Here is a 19,689-nt window from a genome sequence, read left to right as displayed (position 1 = left end):
GGACAGATTATGGTTGTGTAGAAAAGACTCTTCTATCCCTAATTATTAAGCATCGGGAATGTGCTAATTAAACTAGCATGCCTTTTCCCATGCACCTCCCCCATATGTACCTCCCTCTACATGGTTTCATGCACATCTTCCTATTGGGAAAGACCCGAAAATGATGCACAATTAAGATGGTTGGATCCACTCTCAACCTAGAGTGACTTACATTTTAGGACAAATTTTGAATCCCAGAATGATTTATATTTGAGGATGGAGGGAGTACATGAGAGCAACTTCTTTTTTTTTTCTTTCTTTGCTAATCTCTTGAGAGCATACAAGCTATTCCGTACAGTAGTAAGCTCTTTGCTGATGGATCGATCACCGACTCCCGATCAACCATTCATCAGCCTCATAAAATAACGCTCTCGTGCATGAGCGTGGGCCCGGGGGCGTGAGGCTGTCCACGTGGCTCGGATGGTAGCTTCGTCGCCCAATTCGTGGCACGAGATGATCTCATCAGATGCGCGGAACCCCATTTTCGCCCCCCCCCCCCCCCCGGCGGCTCCCGATTGTCAGGTGGGGCCGGGGTGGGCGGTGGGCCCACTTGGAGTACGAGTACTACCGAGTGCCACTCGGTACAGTACGGCCGCACCGTTGGCCAAGCTTTGTGCCTATCCGGATCGCTCACAGGTCACAGCAGAGAGAGTGACCCAGCGAGCGAGAGCAGATCTGAGTGCCCAATCGGCTGCAGCGTGCCATCCGCCACGGTGTCGGCGACGTTGCGAGGTGGTGCCGCGGCGGCTCGATTATTTTCCGCTGGGTTGACATGTCGCGTGTGAGTTGGTAGCCTGCACGATCTCACGGGGGCCCATTCCTTATTACTAGCGTCTTCGTAACTGCAATCTGTGGTTTGCAAGCTGAAAAATGGGTCTCCATCAGATAGACATTTATAGGGCTGCGTATCTGTACATATCCCTTTAGTTACTATTCGGGAAGCAGAAGCGGAAAAGAAATAACCGGGAACGGGAGTGAAAACGGAATATTGGGTTACGAAAATGGATAGGAACTGGAAAACCAAAATGCATTATTGTTTAATCACCATTCACCTTGCATGATTATAACATTGCGCACTCTTCTACGCAAACTATTTTAAAAATATATAATTAAGGCTTCATGTTTCCTATGTTTAAATTCGAAAAGTGTACCGATTGATGTTGAGAAACAAGAGAGAACATATGGTGTGTATAATAAATTATTTCCGAATTCTACAAATATGAAACTAATATGGGGCCATCCCGAATGAAAAAGGATCCCGCAAATACGGACGGGATACACCCCTTTTCGCTTCTAATCCCATTCAATGTTTCTCCCTAAATACGTAAATAGGCGGGATAAATATACAAATTCGGACAAGATTTTTTTCGTTTTCATCCTTACTTGTCATTTTCTTGTTGTCAAACGTCTCATGTGTCAATAATCACAAGATATCTCACCTCCCCATTTGTACATATGTGTGGCCAACCAATAAGTTCAAGCACTTAAACCACAAAACAGAATTTAAAAGTGAAGCCCAAAATGGACACACACCCACTTGCCACGTGGGGCCCCTACAAGATATTTGCCTACTGTCATTTATAGATCCGGAGTCGCTTTGGCTTACCATATTTTATATAGTATTTTATTAAATCTAAAGAAAAAAAAAGTGTCACATGGAAAGCGTACAGGGGCACCTGTAGCACGCCACGTAAAGAATGTTACGCGTCGCGTCCGCTTCTATTCTACGGAGTACTACTCCGTAGTTCCAGCTCGCACCGTTGATCGCCCAACAAGAAAAAAAATCAATTCAAGAGAGAAAAAAAAGGAAAGGCAACACATCGAACCGGCGCAGAAGATCCCGCAAACCCCGCCCCGGCGTATAAAGCTACGCGCACCCGCCCTCGCCACCAAGCAACAGCACGAGCGCCCCAGCCCACAGGCAGGCCTAGCTCACCACCGCGGCGCAGCGGCAATGGCGACCCGCCGGCAGCCCCGCCGCGCGTTCCCGCTGGTCCCGCTCCTGCTCTCCCTCATGGCTGCGGCCGCGTACGGCCGCCTCATCTCCGACGGCTCCCCGTCGGCGCCGCTCGTCTCGGTGATCCGCCTCGCCTCGCCGGCCGCGGCGGCGGCGGCGGAGGAGAAGTGCGAGCAGTCGTACGGCTTCCTCCCCTGCACCACCACCGTGCTCGGGAACCTCTTCCTCGCCCTCGTCTACGGCTTCCTCATGTTCAAGGCCGCCACGTACCTGTCCGCGGGCAGCGAGCTGCTGCTCGAGATCATGGGGCCGGGCCTCGTCGGCGGACTCCTCCTCCCCATCCTCGGCGCCCTCCCCGACGCGCTCCTCGTCCTCGGTTCGCGCTCTCCCTCGCCTCCGCTCGCTTCCTTCCCTGGTTGCTTTGATGGATTGCCAAGCATTCGGTTGCCTGCTCCGCCGCCTAGCTTATGGTTCGAGCGTTAGGAGCTTTTCGCAAAGCTTGCTTACTTCTCACTTCGGGGTAGAACGCTTCATCAGGATAGAAAGGAATGCTTAATTGCTCTTGGGATTAGCAGGGCAAAAGCGATCGGGGAGTAATTAAGTTCAAAACCTTTTCCACCCCTTTTTTTCGAAAAAATATCTCTTCTCCATTTATTTGTTTGCTTCAGATCTGATGTTTCTATCAGTCTAATTTGTTTTTTACTTGATCAGAGATTTTCATTGGCTTTTATGGAGCCTCTGGTAATTCCAGGACTAAAGCAGAGCGAATGTTTGATGTGCAGTCTGTGCTCTGCCTTTTCTTCTCTGTAATTGGCTTTTTGTAGTTCCATCAAAGCCTTTTGGCCTTTAAACTTTTCCTTTCACTTCCTTTTGTCTTGCATAATTCCCTTTTCTTCATTTGCGAACTGTGTAGGATTGGTTTGTAAATTCTGTTCGGCAATTCATAGTTATAAGCCCGAACCATAGAAATTTTTACCAGATCATAGCCTCGTGTGCAGTGAAATCGCTACTGAAGCTTGTGTACTCAGAAAGGAGTAAGACCTCGTTGTTACAGTCGGATGCAGATTCTCCTGTTATCATTAACACAGTGGGGATGCCAAATTGACTGTATAGATCTCGGTGCGATCTGCATCGGCAGTGTACCAATATGGCACGGGCCAACAGGGACTCCACAGATTCTGACAGAGGCCCCTATGGTGTTAGACAACAGTCGCATCCGGATCATTATTCTAGCTTGAACACCACAGTAACCTCCAACCTCGTTAGATATGTTTTTGTCCTACTCTAACCAAATGGTGTGAAAGCCACTTTAAAAAATACAAAGCGGTTTGAGAAATTGTTTGTAAATCATGTGTTATGTTTCCTTGTCATGCAAGAGCAATTAGTTCTGTGATAGTAATGATGTAAAGTTTAGTATTGTTGACAGTTGATCAAACACATTTCTCTTTGCCCATATACTAGAATCATGAAACTAGCTTTGTTTTACTGAATATTCTCTCTATGTTTGCACGTACAGCTATAATTCTGATCTGTTTAATGTTTATTACACTATTACAGTATCTGGCCTCTCTGGGAGTAAAGAGACTGCACAAAGTCAGGTCCTGATCGGAATGGGGCTGCTTGCTGGTTCCACTGTCTTCCTCATCACCCTGCTCTGGGGAACCTGTGTTGTTGTTGGTAAATGTGACCTTGGGCCAAACCGTGAGGCAGTTGATTTAACGAACACCAAGGGCTTCAGCCTGACTGGTAGGTTGCTTTCTGTCATGTAAGGTCTGATGCTTGGTTATCCAGTAATTCTGAAGTAGTAGACTGAAGTACAAATTTCAGTTATATCTAGAAGGGGGGAATTGTATTAGAACGGTTGATAGGATTCTACAGATTTAACAACTAGGAAGAATAAACACTCAATAACTACCAAACTAAAGCTCATGCTTTAACATTTGATCCTGTGTGCTTAGTTTGCCTTCCTTTTTACTAGACTGGTAAATTTGTTCCAGGCACTGGTATTACAACTGATGTGCAGACCAGCTATGCGGCACGGATCATGGGGTTATCTGTTATCCCCTTCATCATTGCTCAGTTCCCCAAGATGTTGAAGACCCACCATGGGCAGCGCCTGGCTGTCTTGTTGGCCCTTATCACGTCATTCTTGCTCGTGCTTTCCTACTGCCTGTATCAGGTAAGTGAATCATATATACGTTCATGTACTTCAGCTTCGTGAAACGATAACAAGATTGACAGATCTGGACCACAAGAATCAACTTTGACAGTACTGAATCCTCAATCTTGCACCAGGTTTTCCAGCCATGGATTCAGAGGAGGAAGCTTGCATACGCAAAGCACAAACATGTGATCTCCGGGATCCTGAGGCATGCCCAAATGCAGGCACTCGGCCGTCTGCTCAACGATGACGGCACACCCAATGAAGACGTCATCAGAAAGTACGATGCTCTGAACATTGTTGATACTGCAGGAGAATCCTATTTCATGGAAATATCATGAACCTTATCTTGTGTTGACACGCAGGTTGTTCCGCAAGATTGACATAGATGACAGCGGCAACCTTTCCCATTCCGAGCTGCACGCTCTCATCGTCGGTATCAACTTCGAGGAGCTTGACTTTGACAAGATGGACGCGGTCGACAAGGTCATGAATGACTTTGACACGTCCCGCAACGACGTCTTGGAGGAGGATGAGTTCGTGCAGGGGATGAAGAAATGGCTCAACGAGGCCAAGCGCACCGTGCCGGCAAGCGGCGCCTTCTCCAACAAGTTCATCAACGAGTTCCACGAGGTAACCTGCTCGCCCTGGAGCCTTCCTCCAGCAGCTCAGGAATGGCGCAGTGCAGAAAACCTGACGTGGGCTGAGTGAAATTGTGCAGAGGACGAGGCAGGAGCATGCCCAGCTGATTGACAAGTCCGACGAAGCGGTGGAGAGCGTGGAGAACCCCGGGTGGTGCATCGCCAAGGCCGTGGGGTTCCTCCTCCTGGGCGCTGCCATAGCCGCTGCGTTCGCGGACCCGCTCGTGGACGCCGTCCACAACTTCTCCAACGCCACGCACATCCCATCCTTCTTCATCTCGTTCATCGCCCTCCCGCTGGCCACCAACTCCAGCGAGGCTGTCTCCGCCATCATCTTCGCCAGCAGGAAGAAGCAGAGGACCTGCTCCCTCACCTTCTCGGAGGTACCTGTCCTTGGCACACCACTGACAGACACGGTGACTGCATCTAGAGCTCCTTGCATTGGCAACAAAAATTTGATGTCGCTTCTTTGTTTGCTTGCAGGTGTACGGCGGCGTGACGATGAACAACACGCTGTGCCTGGGCGTGTTCCTGGCGCTCATCTACTTCCGGAACCTGACGTGGGACTTCTCGTCGGAGGTGCTCATCATCCTGGTCGTCTGCGTCATCATGGCCCTCTTCACCAGCTTCCGGACCACGTTCCCGCTATGGACGTGCCTCATCGCCTACATGCTCTACCCCCTCTCGCTGGTCATCGTCTACATCCTCGACTACGTCTTCGGCTGGTCATAGGCGCATTGGCTCTCCTCAAGTGAACGCCTGTTTTCTAGCGGCCACAAGTCGGTTTGATCCTGTAATTTTGACTGCTCTGGGCAGGCTCTGTTTCTCGTGTTGGTGTAATCACGCTCTACTTTCTACCTTTCCTTGTGTATCCAAACCACGTCCTTCACATTCTAACAGCTACATTCTCACTGTAGAGCCAAATCAAGGTCCTAAATCAGTGTGGGTGTCGATTGTATTTTCTTCTCGAGTTAGTCAGATTCTATCAGATAAAGGTCTTCAGATCGTGAAAGTGTGTGAATCGTATTTCTTCACCACCTTCCTTGCGCAGCTATTGGCAAAGCACCTAGACAGTGCTTCGTATAAAAAAAATTCGTAAAATTGAGTAATAATTTTGCAGTATAAAATGTGCAACACGCATAAGCTATTTTGACCTTCTAGCTCCTACTGGGAGGTAACTTAGAAGTATTTGCAGAAGGGAACTGGTCGGACTAACAGCACAACATAGGAATATAGACAGACACAAACAAGCATAAACTTCCCTATTTTGCCAAAACAAAGTTCAATGTACATCAATGGATAAGTATCAGCTTCGCAATGAGCACTTCTTTTGTGAATGCCCAAGAAGATGACATCGACCACACTGAACAATCCGTTTTGGCCGCTTCAGGCTCTCTATCTTAAGAATCTTCATCTTTGGACGGCCAGGAGGCCTCCGGATATTGGGCGGGCTAAGCATCATATCTGCTTTGTTGAGTACGCCCTGTAACCCTGAAGACGAACTGTTCCAGAGGCTTCTGTCTGGAATTGGATAGATCGGCTGGGAGTAGGTTTCCCGGTACTTCATTACACTGAAGCAGTCATGAGCATAGTGGCGGGGGTCTTCACCACATGAAAGCAGTGCAGCTGAAGCATGTGCACACGGAATGCCGTAAATTTGCCATCGACGACATGAGCAAAACCTAGCTTGAGTGTCCACAATGTTTGTTCGCTCCGATGACACAATCTCAAACTCCACCTTGTTTGCTCGAAGGACTTGATAACATTGTGAGTCAGCGATGGCTTCTGAAATAAGTTTCTCAGCTGAGGGAACAAGAACCGAATTGTATGATTGTGCCAAGTTCTGACGTTCAGCAAACCAGCAGGTCAGTTGGTGCCTGATGTGCTCGATGGTTTGCACAATGGGAAGCTCATGACATTCAAGGGATAAATTGTATAATATCTCAGTTATTCCAAGACTAAAATGGCCATATCGGATACCCTCAAAGAAAGCAACTGCCCACAGGTTTGGTGGAAAACGCTGTAGCCATGGCATGACATCTTGGACTTGCATCATTTCATTTACCTTTGCGTCAAATTCTGCTGCCGTTAGACTGTAAACAGCACTCCAGAAAAGGTTAAGAAGTTTAGGATTCTTGAACTCATCGCAAAAATTCTCACTCACATATCTCAAGCAAAATCCATGGAAAGCAGTAGGGAAGTTATCTTCAACAGCTTTAACCACTTGCGGTTTCCTCTCAGATAGTATTGTCAGGACGGGCATCTTATCTGTGCTAACTCCAAGCATCTTCCTCAATTCTGATACAAACCACCTCCAGTTGTCGTCACTCTCAGAATCGACAATACCAAATGCTAGAGGGAACATCATGTGATCAGCATCAACAGCTGAAGCACATAGCAATGTCCCAAGATACTTCCCCTTTAGGTCAGCCTTGTCAATTTCCAGAAGGGGCCTGCAACCATTCAGGAAACCATAAATGGATGCACGAAATGAGACAAACAGACGCTGGAAGGCATTCCCTGGTCCGGTCCCTCTATATGTTGCAACACTACCAGGATTTGTCTTCCCAATCTGCTCACAATATGCAGGAAGAAGGCGGTATCCATCCTCAAGTGTACCGTTAACGGCAGCCATACTTCTCTCCTTTCCACGCCATGCCTGCATATAAGATACAGCAACCCCATGCTGCTCCCGAATGTCCTGCAATATCTCCTTTGGCTTAATCTGCGGGTTATCCCTTAGCCTTGCCTCAACAGACCTAGCCACCCAACCAACAGTAGCCTGCTGATGATGATGATGATCCCGAACACCCTCACATGTGTGCTCCCCGTGCAAAGTCCGGACAGTGAAAGTCGGAACACCAGGGCACTTAGCGATGTGCACACGCCATGGGCAGCCTTCTTTTGAGCACTTGGCGATAAATCGGCTACGATCAGATTTCACGACACGGAGCTCATAGTGCAAAGCAATGGCCATGTCCTTGACAGCCCTCCGGCATGTGTCGACATCTGCAAACTCTTGACCAATGACAAGGGTTTGCTCGCTAGGTACAAGGTTCTGCTCTTGCTGAACTAAAATCTGGCCGTCTTCCATCAACGAGCACACCCACTAAGCTGAAGAATATATGTCTCCTTGAATCATAGAAAACACACAGATAACTTGGTAGCAACAAATGTATACCTTTAGCTGCAAAAACATTGACCTGCACAGCATTGTCACAAGCAATTTGTCATTAAAGTAACAAAGGTATATTTCATTCCATACAGGGGCAAGTGGTTTATGCTACTGAGAATTCATGCAGGGTACAAACACCAGATTAAAAGCCTGCCTCTGCAGTTTGTTACTACTCCCTCTGTTATTAAATATATGACACTTAGGGCAAGCTAAAATTGGTTCACACCAATTATCTTGCCATATGCATCATATATTTAAAAATGGAAGTAGTAAATCAGTTTTTGGCATCTACTTTGAGTCACATTCTACAAATGTATAAACTGTATCTATATCCCAACTCAATGCCCTAGCTTTTAGTGTTCAGTATGTAACATCATCAATTTGGGGGCAAAGCCTCCTGCAATAAAAAAAATAAAAAGAAAAAGAAACCCTCTACAGCCTCAAAACTCAAGGGACCCTAACAGCTAACTTGAGCTGTAACTTTGTAAGAAGCGTAAAATAATATGTTTTTGCTTTTTCATGGAAGTACAACATTCTGTTCTCTAACCTTAGAATAAGGGTTTTCAATATTTCATTAAAAAAAGTGACTTGGTAGTTCGCTATCCTTTGGTAAGGCACATTGTATGCCGATGATATCTTTGGCTCCACCATCACAGTGAGTAGACAACCGGAAAGGTCATGCCATATATTTACCAAATAGCCTGAGTTGAATTATATTTGCAATAGTGAACATAACAATTTCCTGGTGAGTGAAGCCACACTGTCCACTTAACCCATTGAACAAAATTTCAGCTCGATTGGGTGACAATGGATTGTTTCCCTCAAAGGTCCCAACTTTAGCAAAACAGACTGAAATGTTCCAGTACAATTTAATAGCACCCAAAGTTTCAAATGTTCTGATTTGTAGCACTCTCTGCCGACTGCCCCCAAGGCTAGTGTTTGGACTCTATTCCTCCCAGGTAGAGTAAATTGCAATTTGCACACTAATGCAAACACTATTTGACATCCATACATAGCTCTTATTCATATCAAAGTTGGACGTTATTATCATATAATTTGAGCACAAAATCTATAGGAAACGAGACTAGGGAGTGAGACAACACGCAAATAAGACGGCACAGCCAAAAGTGTAGTGTTAATCAGTGAATATTATCCTATTACCCTCCTATTGATGCTCTCTGGTGAAAGCGCGCACTAGCCATGCTCCTAGATGTAGGGCTTCTTGATTTTGCCCCCAAATTTTAGAGTTTAACATCAAATCCCACAAAATTGAGAGGTGTCAGCGAAGGGGATTGCTTACCTTTCTATTGTCTGGGTTCACAGGCGTGGGAGGAGCGAGGATGAGCAAGGCAGGCAGTGAGACCTGCTCCGCGCGCGGGGGAGCGGGCGACGCGGCTTGTGGCAGAGCGACGCAGCCTGCGGGCGGGCAGCGTGGCCTGGCACGGGCAGATCTCCGCTCCACGCTAGTCCAGAAGAGGACAGCAGGATGAGGAACGAGTAGAGAGAACGAATTCCTCCGATGTGGTTGGAGTGCTTCGCTTCGGGGAAGGAGGCGCGGAGGAGTGCCCGTCTGGCGGAGAAGGGCCGCCAATGGACGGCGTGACACTTCCTTCGATACGGTCAGGACGGAAGGGTCGTGGGGGAAGCAGGAAGACGGCGTCGGTCGGTCGGTGGCGCCGCCGCGCCGGTAGGGGGAAGACGATGGATGGGTGGTGGGTTAGGGCTGGACTCTGGAGGGGGAGTGGGCCGCAGATGGAGGGGTGTTTTTGATATTGCGCCATCGTTTTTTTTTAATTTGTACTCTTTTGTGACATTTTTTTTATTTGTTCGACCGATGATCTACTGGCATCTTTCTCCATCATACGAGTTTCAAAAAGAAAATCTTCATCATACGTAACACTTCGAAATAAACTTGAACTTTTTGGAATTTTTCCTCCCGGGATTAATAAGATGAAAAGGTTCTGATGATAGATCTCGAATGGGTTCTTTTCAAAACAAAAAAAAGATCTCGAATGGAAATATTATGGTTAAATGAGGTCAAGGCCAATTGCTCAATTCGATAATCTCAACCAAGTTTGCATGGTAATCAAGATTGGGTCGTTGAAAATTTAGCTTATGCATAATAAATTTGTAAAAATCGTAATTATCTTTTTGGAAACCGCAATTTAATTAGAGATTTGAAGTTAAATTTGGTGAATAATGAACCCAACAGAATGTTATTGAGTTGAGTACAAAGGCTTAACTGAGAAAGCGTTTGATTGCCAGCATTTGTCTCAGCCTTGCACAAGATGCAACTGTGCAGCTGGTTTATTGGGATTAATGCAATTCAAAAAAATAGCCTTAATAATATAACTATGATTATCTCCCATAGTGCCCAATAAACATCTTCAAATAATTTTATTGGGATATTTCAATACTACTTTCATAAATTATTGGGAAACATTTTTATTGTTCCCCAATAATCTCATTTGAAAACATCTAACATATTGTGAGTATAGGGCAAATCAATAATTATTGGGGAAATAGAAATCATTGGCGGACCATTAGAGCGTTACTTGTTTTCAATAATGATAGTTTATTGGGAAAAAGGAATTGCTGGATATTCTTCAATGACGGTGTCCAGGTTGAATCCTGCATTCCATTGTGTAATTTATTTTTTCCTATCTTAATCAAAACATGCGCAATTCTCTTACGTATTCGAGGAAAAAAAAATGGTGGTGTAATTACATAATAAAATAATAATACAACACATTTGTCCCATACAACTTGTCCTCATAAGAACCTAAACACCATCTCTTTTCAGCATGCTGGACGGGTTGGCTACGATTAGATAGGCTCACAAATACAAAAGCTAAGTTGAGACATTCGAGTAACCAAATGTACCTAAGTAGCATCAACACCTATGAGCTAAATATAAGAGAAGTCAATGTTTATCAGGTACTTTTTTCATATCTAGAAGAACTATGTTTTTTTATTTTCTTTTTATTTGCTGTTTATTTTTCCGGCTACCTCTAGTTTAACTTTTGAACATTTATGATGGCACGCTTTAATAAAAGTGTATCTATTTATTCCTTACAATTGTGGAGGCTGTGATAAAAAGTTGTATCTTGAAAGGTAATAAAATATCAATAATTCCAAATAAAATGGGAATATTGTGATTCCATGCATGTTACCCTACATCCACAAATGTCTCAAAGAAAAACCATGATGCTTGCTAGATCTATATACAGTAGAGCAAGAGACCCCACAGCCTAGCTGCAAGCTAGTAATACCCGTCCTGCACATGCTCCTGTTCAACACAGCACCATCTAGGCATCTACCCATCTGAATGATACTCCTCCGCTGAGGGAGCCTCTGCAACATTTAGCACGAGCTTATCGGGATGTAGAAAGTGCTTCCATCACGCACAAGGCTGCGCTCTGCTTGAAACGACCAGGGGATGGCTCAGGTAGAGGTACCCTTTCACCAGATGCTTATTTGAAGCGAAAACCATCTTCAGAACGCAAACTTTGATACATCATGTTTCAGGTTACAGACTGAACACACCACTACGGTCGGTTTTTTCTACAAGGTGTCGTTTCCATTGCAGATTTGGTGCCATGTTTATCTGGAAGGAACAGAGGGAGGAGCCCACGCTGATGTCTGATGAGCTCCTTCAAAGCTTCAGTTCCAGGTCGACGCCTTCAGACACGTCGGACTTGATCTCGTTCAGGGGTCTCTCGCATCGAACCGGCCCGACCGGCATGAAGCTGTAGAAGGGCCGCGACGACGACGACGCCGACGCTGAAACGCTTCCCTGCTGTTCAAGTTCACCAGTTAGGTTACTCCATCAGAATGTCTCCGCCAAGTCATCGTAGGTTTCAGAGGAAGATGGCAACAGAACTTCACTTGCCTGAGACTGCATGACGCCGAAGTCGCTGTACTCTGGGAGGTGAATCGACGGGATCAAATGGGGCTGCTTGATGAGGGGAGCAGCAGGCTGTGCGTTCAAGGTGAGGTAGGCAGGCTCTCCGGTGCAGCCGTTCTCCTTGCTGCTCTTGCGGGGAGCAAACTCTGATGCCCAGTCTGAATAACTCGGATTTGTGCTGCACAGCAGAGATTAAACTAAAATCAGATTACGCGTCTTAAATGTTTTATCAGCACTGGGATCAGTTGCAGCAAAAATGCATAGAAAGAAATGTAATTCTGTATTTTTCTCCCTCATTTCTCTGCATTAGCTTTGACTTGCCCCTGAATGTTGTGAGAATAATGCAATAACTGAAAAGGCCAAGAATTTGCTTTGTGCAGAATCTAACTCGGATGAAATCACAAATCCACACTGAACATGTGCATTAGCTTTACAACATTTACCTGAAATAATTCGTTGCTCTGAACTCGTATCTGCTCAGGTCAGGACAGGCATCAGGCAACCCGGCCTCCCTCGTCGACCTGGCGGCGAAAGGAGCTTTGCCTGTCGTCCGGAAGGCGGCCGCGTTCATGCCCTCGAACATGAATGGCCATGACCTATCCACGCCGGCCGCGTCCTGCACTCTGGCCAAATCCACACTTAGCAGCAATCCCGAGCACCGAAATACGTTCACAGCACAGTAATAATTATGAAACTTCGATTCCATTGATAAAAAAAATCTGAAACCTCAACGAGACGAGACGCGTACCCTATCCTCGTCGGCCGGCGCCGGCGCCGCCGCGCTGTTCCTGGTAACGCCGCTGCTGTACATTTGGTTTGAAGGGGGCTCCGTTGGGTGGTGGCTCGACGACGCCGTCAGCGACAAGCCCGTGCTCACCTGCCCAGCGAAAGGTTTCCACGCCGCTGAGGTCTGAAACCTGAAGCTTGTCAGCATGAACGCGTGGGCGTCTGGAGAAGAGAAGAGAAGAGAACAGAAGAGAAGAGAAGAAGGCACGTACCGTTGGAAGTGGAGGTTGCGGGCACATGCTTCTCTTGTACGGGTGTCGCATCGGGTCCGCCGGGTCCCAGAGCACCGGCGGGAAGCTGCAGTGCACGCCGCCGTCCGCGGCCGGCCTCGGCAGGGCGCTCAGCGAGAGCGGCGGCGGCGGCGCCGGCGCCGGCGCCGGACGGTGCATCGAGAGGTGGCCGAGGCCGCCGCCGCCGATGGCGTGCGGGTGCGGCCCGTGCGCGGGCCCCGGCACGGCGGCTCCCTCCATCTTCTTCTGCTCCTCGATCCGTAGCTTCTCGAGCTGCGCGACGCCGAGGCCGCGCTGCGGGATCTTCTTGGGCTTGTTCTTCTTCGACGCCCGCGCCACGCCGGTGGGCACGCCGGGGCCGCTGCCGCTGCCGTACCTAGGCAACTGCTGATGGTGGTGGCCGCCGCTGCTCTGCTCATGCACCATCTCTTTGCATCTAACCAATCGACGAGAGTCCTGCCGGGGTTCTTGGATGATCTTCTTCTTGTTCCGTCACAGAAGGAGAAACAGATTCAGCAAGTAAATGCAGGCTGCTTTTTGTGGCGGAGTTTCCAGCTTCATGAACTCAAGGCAGTGAAGAGTGCCCACACACAACAAATCAATGAAGAACAGCGCTAGAGACAGAGAGACCGCGAGATCAAATTTCTGGTCGGTGTGGACAGACAGATATCTCTACGAGGCCAAGAACGAGAAATGCATCAAGGGAGAGATGAGCACGAAGAAGAACAGAAACAGGAACAGATTATTCCATTCCAGCAACAGCTGAGAGACGGACGGGGCGAGCAACAAACCCCCAGCAGTGATCGAAGAAGAACGATTCAACAACCACCGGTTCCGCAACCGGGGATGATCGATCGATTCCCTGCAGGCGCCACGAGCTGCTGGCAGGATCGTCCCGGGAGAATAGACAGAGGAGGAATCAATGCAGCAGGGGCTCGCAGCACGGTTCTTGCAGGCTACCAGATCGAGGAATACATGTGGCTGAGGGGAGCGCCATGAGCAGGGGTGTATTTATAGGTGGGAGCCGGGGGGAGGAGTGTGCCCGCGAGTGGCGCGGTTGGAGCCGGCCGGGAGACTCGGGAGCGGGAGATCTAGAGCGAGAACAGGGGGCAGTGGATCGAATCTTGTTCCTCTCCGTTCGCCCCGGCCGGCTAACCCGGCCGCCGCCCTAATCCTCGCTCCACTTTGCTCCCGGTTCTCTCGTGTCTCCTCCGAGGTTGCAGGGGAGGAGTAGCCGCCCACGTACCAGGAGCCCGGCCCTCCCGGCGAGCGGCTGCAGCCGCGTGAGCGCGCGAGATGGCTGGACTCAACTTCTCCTTGGAAACTGTCAGGCTGCATGAGCGACATGCACCACCAATCAGTAAACTGATGGATAATGGTAGGTCTCTAGCCAAGTCAGCTTGCTAATGTTTTTTTTAAGTAAAAAGCTTACTAATGCTTCTCTTGCATTATTCCTGCATGGCTGCATATATAGAAAAAAATCACTGAACTAATTACTGATGATTTTTCTTGCATTCCTGCAGCCCCCCAAAAGAACCAGCATACTGTTGAAACTAAGAATGCTAAAATAGGAGCAGTTAGTATATATATGTGACAATTTGGTTGAATTTCTAAACTTTGGTGAAATAATTTTACAGCTAGCGAGTGGTTACACGTTGCCAGAGCCTCTTTTTAGGCAAGCACAAATGAGAAACTTGGCAAGGGGTGGTCGGCCATGACAAGCATAGTTTGTCCGCCTGATCGAACTACAGGCGAAAGAACTGCCTCGAAAGCGGATCGCTTGGAATCCAACGACCAAAAGCCAATCCGCATCAGCAAAGAAACCCCTCCCCCCGATCCACATGTAACCTCGCCGACGGATCGGAAGAAAATCTCCTCTTCTCTGCGTCCATCACCGATGCGATGAACAAAGCAAAGGATCGGAGCACCTAATCTGGTCCCCTGGCCTGCCAAGGTTTCTATTCAGAGGGCACAATAATAGAGCCCCAATGCTGAGTTTCCCCTTCTGGTGAATGAGGTTGGTGTTGGTGTATATGTGAGTCCATGTATAGAGGCTCATCTAGAGGCTCATGTATAGGATCTATATATCCCACCTTTTTAGGGTTTGGAAGAATACAAGCCATTATTCTCTCCATCATGGTATCATTAGCCTAGGGTTAGAGTTTCCTCTCCCCTCCCAGCCGCTGCCGCCGGCGCCGCCCCTCCTCTCCCCTTCCTCTCTCCCCTGCTGCTGGCTCTGCTCGCGCCCCTGCTCTGGGCGCGTGGATGCCGGCCGCCGCCTCCACCCCTGCTCTGGGCGCGTGGTCGCCAGCAGCCGCGCCCAGACTTGCTCCACGGGCCGCCGCCTCCTCTGCTGCGATGGTCGTCCTCGATCCCATCCCGGATGTCGCCGCCCTGCCCGACCCTGCCGCCGTCGCTACTGCGGGCGCGTGGGGCGTGAGCGCCGGGGGCACAGGGGGCGCGGGGACTTGGGCCCGGGCGCCTAGCCCCACCTCCGTGACCGTGCTGCCGCCCCTGACCCAGCCACCGCTCCTGCTGAGGGCACTGGGGGCGTGGCGGGTGCAGAGGGCATGGGCCAGCGCTGCAGGATGCCCAGGCCGCCTACGCAGCGGGCAAATAGCCCCTCCCTGACGGCCCCACCGCGTGGTCCGGACTCGAAATGGCGCTCGCGGATGCGCCGCTCGCCGCCGCCGCCCTCCGTGGGCAGCAGGCCGACGCCGTTCTCGCCGCGGCCCTCCTCGCCGCCAAGTCGGAGGCTTCGGCGGCCCAGGAGCGGGTTCGCGTGGCTGCCCTCGCCTGGGAGCGCGCCACGACCGACGCCCTCGCTCTCCGGGTCGCCGAGGCGGAGCACTTCCTCCGCGTCTCCTCCGGCCAGCTCGGCGCCTCTTCCTCCCACCAGGGCCCGCCCGCTGGATCTGGAGCCCGGTATGACCCGATCGACCCCATGGTCGCCCAGCTCCACCTCCAGGCCTCCGGCGTCCTCCTCCTCCGAACACTGGTCACCGTCGTCCTCGACCCCACGTCCTCCTCCTACGAACACTGGCGGGACCAGGTCCTGCTCGCCCTCCGCCGCTACGCCCTCGATGACCACGTCCTCATCGACACGCCGATCGAGGCGCAGGACGTGGCGTGGCTGCGCCTCGACAGCGTCGCCATGTCCTGGATTTTTGGGACCATCTCCCTAGATCTTCAGGACCTCGTCAGGACACACGGCGGCACCGCGCGGCAGGCCTGGGTGGCACTCGAGGGGCAGTTCCTCGGCAACGCCGAGTACCGCGCCCTCCAGCTCGACGCCACCTTCCGCACCTTTGTGCAGGGGGGCCTCTCCGTCGGTGAGTACTGCCGGCGGATGAAGGGCATGGCCGATGCTCTTCACGACCTTGGGGATCCGGTGTCCGATCGGATCTTGGTGCTCAATGTCCTGCGGGGCCTGAGCAGCACCTACGACCACCTGAAGAGCTAGATCGCCCATCAGAGGCCCTTCCCCTCCTTCCTGCAGGTCCGAGACAACCTCGCCCTCGAGGAGATCACCAGGGGTCTCGCGTCCGGATCGCCCTCGTCCACCTCAACCGTGCTCGTCGCTGCTCCACCGGCTTCCTCCGCCGCCCCTGCCACCTTTGTCCTTGGTGCTGCTCCCACCGGGCAGACCGTAGGTGGGGGGGGGGCGTAAACGTCGGCGGCGGGGGGGGGGGGGGGGACGTGGTGGTGGTGGTGGCCCATCTTCTGGGGGTACCGGTACTGGTGGGGGTCGTCGGGGCGCGCCGACTCCGTCGGCTCTGGCTTCGACTCCCGCTTCTGCCCCTGCCCCTGGAGATACGCCCTGGCCAACCTTCAGCAACCCATAGTCAAGGCGCATCTCTATGTGGCCGTTCCAGGGTCCGGGAGGGGGCCTCGTCCTCAGCTCCAGCTTGCGGCCATGTTCACCGGTGCTGCTCCCCTCTCCGCACCGTACTGGACCCCGCCCGCTCAGCCCAGCCAACAGCTGACCTGACCTGGGAGGTGTGACCAGACTGCTCTGGCGCAGTCCTTCAGTACCATGGGACTGACACCGCCGGTCAGCACCGAGTGGATCGCCGACTCGGGTACGTCCTTCCACACCACTCCTGATGCCGGTATCCTCTCTTCTGTCCGACCCCACACCTCTCTTGTCCTTCTTCTATCATGGTTGGTGATGAGTCTTGCCTTCCTGTCACTGCAGTGGATTCTGCTCCTCGTCTTTCTAATGTTCTTGTTGCTCCTCAAATGGTTCACAACCTTCTTTCCATTCGGCAGTTTACTGCTGACAACTCCTGTTCTATCGAATTTGACTCTTCTGGTTTTACTGTGAAGGATTCGGCTTCCCGGCGTCCGCTCCTCCGATGTGACAGGCCGGGGCCCCTTTACACTCTTCGGCTTCCTGCTGCCACTGCTCCGGCTTCGACTTCTTCTTCGTCTACTGCTTTTGCCGTGTCGCCTTCTTCTACCACCTGGCACCGCCGGCTTGGTCACCCCGGCCGTGACGTTTTGGCTCAGCTAAGTCATAATACTGATGTTCCATGTACTAGGGCTCCTGCTGAGCACCTCTGTCATGCGTGTCAGTTAGGTCGTCATGTTAGACTTCTGTTTTCTTCTTATTCGCATGCTGCACATGCTTTTGATTTTATTCATTGTGACCTGTGGACATCTCCTGTACTCAGCATGTCTGGCTATAAATATTATCTGGTCATTATTGATGATTTTTCTCATTACTCTTGGACTTTTCCTTTGCGCGCCAAGTCTGAGACGTTCCCCAATCTCCTCCACTTCTTTTCCTGGGTGTCCACTCAGTTCGGCCTCACCGTTAAGGTCGTCCAGTGTGACAACGAGCGAGAGTTCGATAACTCCACCTCCCTTTCCTTCTTTCTCTCTCGGGGTGTTCAGCTGCGTATGTCTTGTTCATATACCTCTCCTCAGAACTGCAAGGCTGAGCGGATGATTCGCACGACGAACGACGTCGTGCGCACCCTTCTGATCCTGGCCTCTCTGCCCCCGCGCTTCTGGGCTGAGAACCTCCACACCGCCACCTACCTGCTCAACCGCCTTCCGTCCACTACTTCTCCTGCTCCCACTCCACACCACGCTCTCTTCAGTACCCCTCCTCGCTACGACCAACTTCGGGTCTTCGGGTGTGCGTGTTACCCTAACACCTCCGACACCGTTTCTCACAAGCTGGCGCCCCGCTCGACTCATTATGTATTCCTCGGTTACTCCCCTAACCACAAGGGGTACCGATGCTTTGACCTCACCTCTCGCCGCGTCCTGATCTCCCGACACGTCGTCTTTGACGAGTCGGATTTCCCCTACTCCACCTCCTCCACTCCTTCTCCTGACCCCGAGCTGGAGTCTCTGTTTCCGACTGACTCGGTGGTTCAGCCACTGTTACCTGTTTGTCCTTTCCCTGCAGGTTTTTTCGGCACACCGGCACCGCTTCCGGTGATCCCTGCTATGCCGAGCGCGGCCCCGGTACCTGCAATCGCGCCACGCGCGGCCCCCGGACCTCCGGTCGTGCCGCGCGCGGACCCGGTGTCTCCCGCTGCGCCACGCGCGGACCCGGTGCCTTCCCCTGCACCTACGCGTTACGCTCAGCCGGTGCAGGTGTACCGGCGTCGTTCGGTGCCGACACCGGCGCCGCAGCGGTACGTTCAGCCGGTGCAGGTGTACCGGCGTCGTTCGGCGCCGACACCGGCGCCACCTCCTGCTCCGGAGGCTCCTGGGACATCTACACCGGAGCCGTCGCCGCCGCCGCCTCCTCCGGCTCCCACTCGAGCCGAGTCGGAGGTGTACCACCCACTAGTCATCCATCGGGATCCTCGGCATATACATCCCATGGTGACTCAGCGGATGGCGTCTCAGGTCGCGACTCTCTCCGCCACCGAGGGAGAGCCGCGGGTCTCTCCGGTACCCTCTTCTGTCCGCGACACCTTGGCGGATCCTCCCTGGCGTCGCGCGATGGAAGAGGAGTACGCGGCTCTTCTTGCCAACCAGAAGTGGGACCTCGTGCCGCGTCCGTCTGGTTGCAATGTGGTGACTGGCAAGTGGATCTAGACGCATAAGCGTCGGGCTGATGGCACACTGGAGCGCTACAAGGCTCGCTGGAGCGCTACAAGGCTCGCTGGGTTCTCCGGGGTTTCACTTAGCGATCTGGTGTGGAATATGATGAGACCTTCAGTCCAGTGGTAAAGCCCGCTACGGTGCGCATGGTCCTCTCGCTTGCGCTCTCGCGCTCTTGGCCTGTGCACCAGCTGGACGTGAAGAATGTGTTTCTTCACGGCACTCTGTCAGAGACTGTCTACTGCTCTCAGCTAGCGGGATTTGTGGACTCGAGTCGTCCGGATATGGTCTGCCGGCTCAACAAGTCTCTATATGGTCTGAAGCAGACTCCTCGGGCATGGTACTCTCGGTTCGCCACGTTCTTGCTGACATTGGGGTTCACCGAGGCCAAGTCTGACACGTCTCTCTTCATCTACCGCCGTGGGGATGAGACTGCCTATCTGCTGCTCTATGTCGATGACATTGTGCTCACAACCTCCAGTCAGCGGTTGCTTCAGAGTGTCATCTCCTCCCTACAGCAGGAGTTTGCTATGAAGGATCTTGGTCAGCTCCACCACTTCTTGGGCGTCACTGTTGAGCCTCGCCCGTCTGGTCTTCTCCTTCACCAGCGGCAGTACGCACTTGATATTCTGGAGCGGGCTGTGATGATTGATTGCAATCCCTGCTCCACTCCTATCGAAACTCAGGCGAAGCTGTCTGCTGATCTGGGTGTTCCGGTGGCTGA

General features: G+C 51.3%; 3 protein-coding genes across 3 annotated transcripts; 1 reads left to right on the top strand and 2 right to left on the bottom strand.

The window, feature by feature from the left end:
* Positions 1-1,924: 1,924 nt before the first annotated feature.
* On the top strand, positions 1,925-5,810 carry LOC120705612 (sodium/calcium exchanger NCL1-like). The gene is made up of 7 exons (XM_039990050.1): positions 1,925-2,372; positions 3,554-3,742; positions 3,994-4,175; positions 4,292-4,437; positions 4,523-4,790; positions 4,879-5,181; positions 5,282-5,810. The coding sequence occupies exons 1-7, from the start codon at positions 1,994-1,996 to the stop codon at positions 5,528-5,530; spliced, it is 1,716 nt and encodes a 571-aa protein (XP_039845984.1). The 5' UTR covers positions 1,925-1,993; the 3' UTR covers positions 5,531-5,810.
* Positions 5,811-5,893: 83 nt separating this feature from the next.
* On the bottom strand, positions 5,894-9,719 carry LOC120705611. Its single transcript, XM_039990049.1, has 2 exons — positions 9,274-9,719; positions 5,894-8,001 (listed from the first exon to the last, which is right to left on the bottom strand). The coding sequence occupies exon 2, from the start codon at positions 7,890-7,892 to the stop codon at positions 6,105-6,107; it is 1,788 nt and encodes a 595-aa protein (XP_039845983.1). The 5' UTR covers positions 7,893-8,001; positions 9,274-9,719; the 3' UTR covers positions 5,894-6,104.
* A 1,751-nt stretch (positions 9,720-11,470) lies between these two features.
* On the bottom strand, positions 11,471-13,859 carry LOC120710415 (skin secretory protein xP2-like). Its single transcript, XM_039996105.1, has 4 exons — positions 12,879-13,859; positions 12,629-12,757; positions 12,324-12,496; positions 11,471-12,058 (listed from the first exon to the last, which is right to left on the bottom strand). Exons 1-4 carry the CDS (start codon positions 13,320-13,322, stop codon positions 11,803-11,805), a joined length of 1,002 nt encoding a protein of 333 aa, XP_039852039.1. The 5' UTR covers positions 13,323-13,859; the 3' UTR covers positions 11,471-11,802.
* Positions 13,860-19,689: the final 5,830 nt, after the last annotated feature.

This window comes from Panicum virgatum, chromosome 5K (genome assembly GCF_016808335.1).
Source record: "Panicum virgatum strain AP13 chromosome 5K, P.virgatum_v5, whole genome shotgun sequence".
NCBI classification, from domain to species: domain Eukaryota; kingdom Viridiplantae; phylum Streptophyta; class Magnoliopsida; order Poales; family Poaceae; genus Panicum; species Panicum virgatum.
Note: the sequence above shows the minus strand (reverse complement) of the source record. Positions and strands in the feature narration are given on the sequence as shown.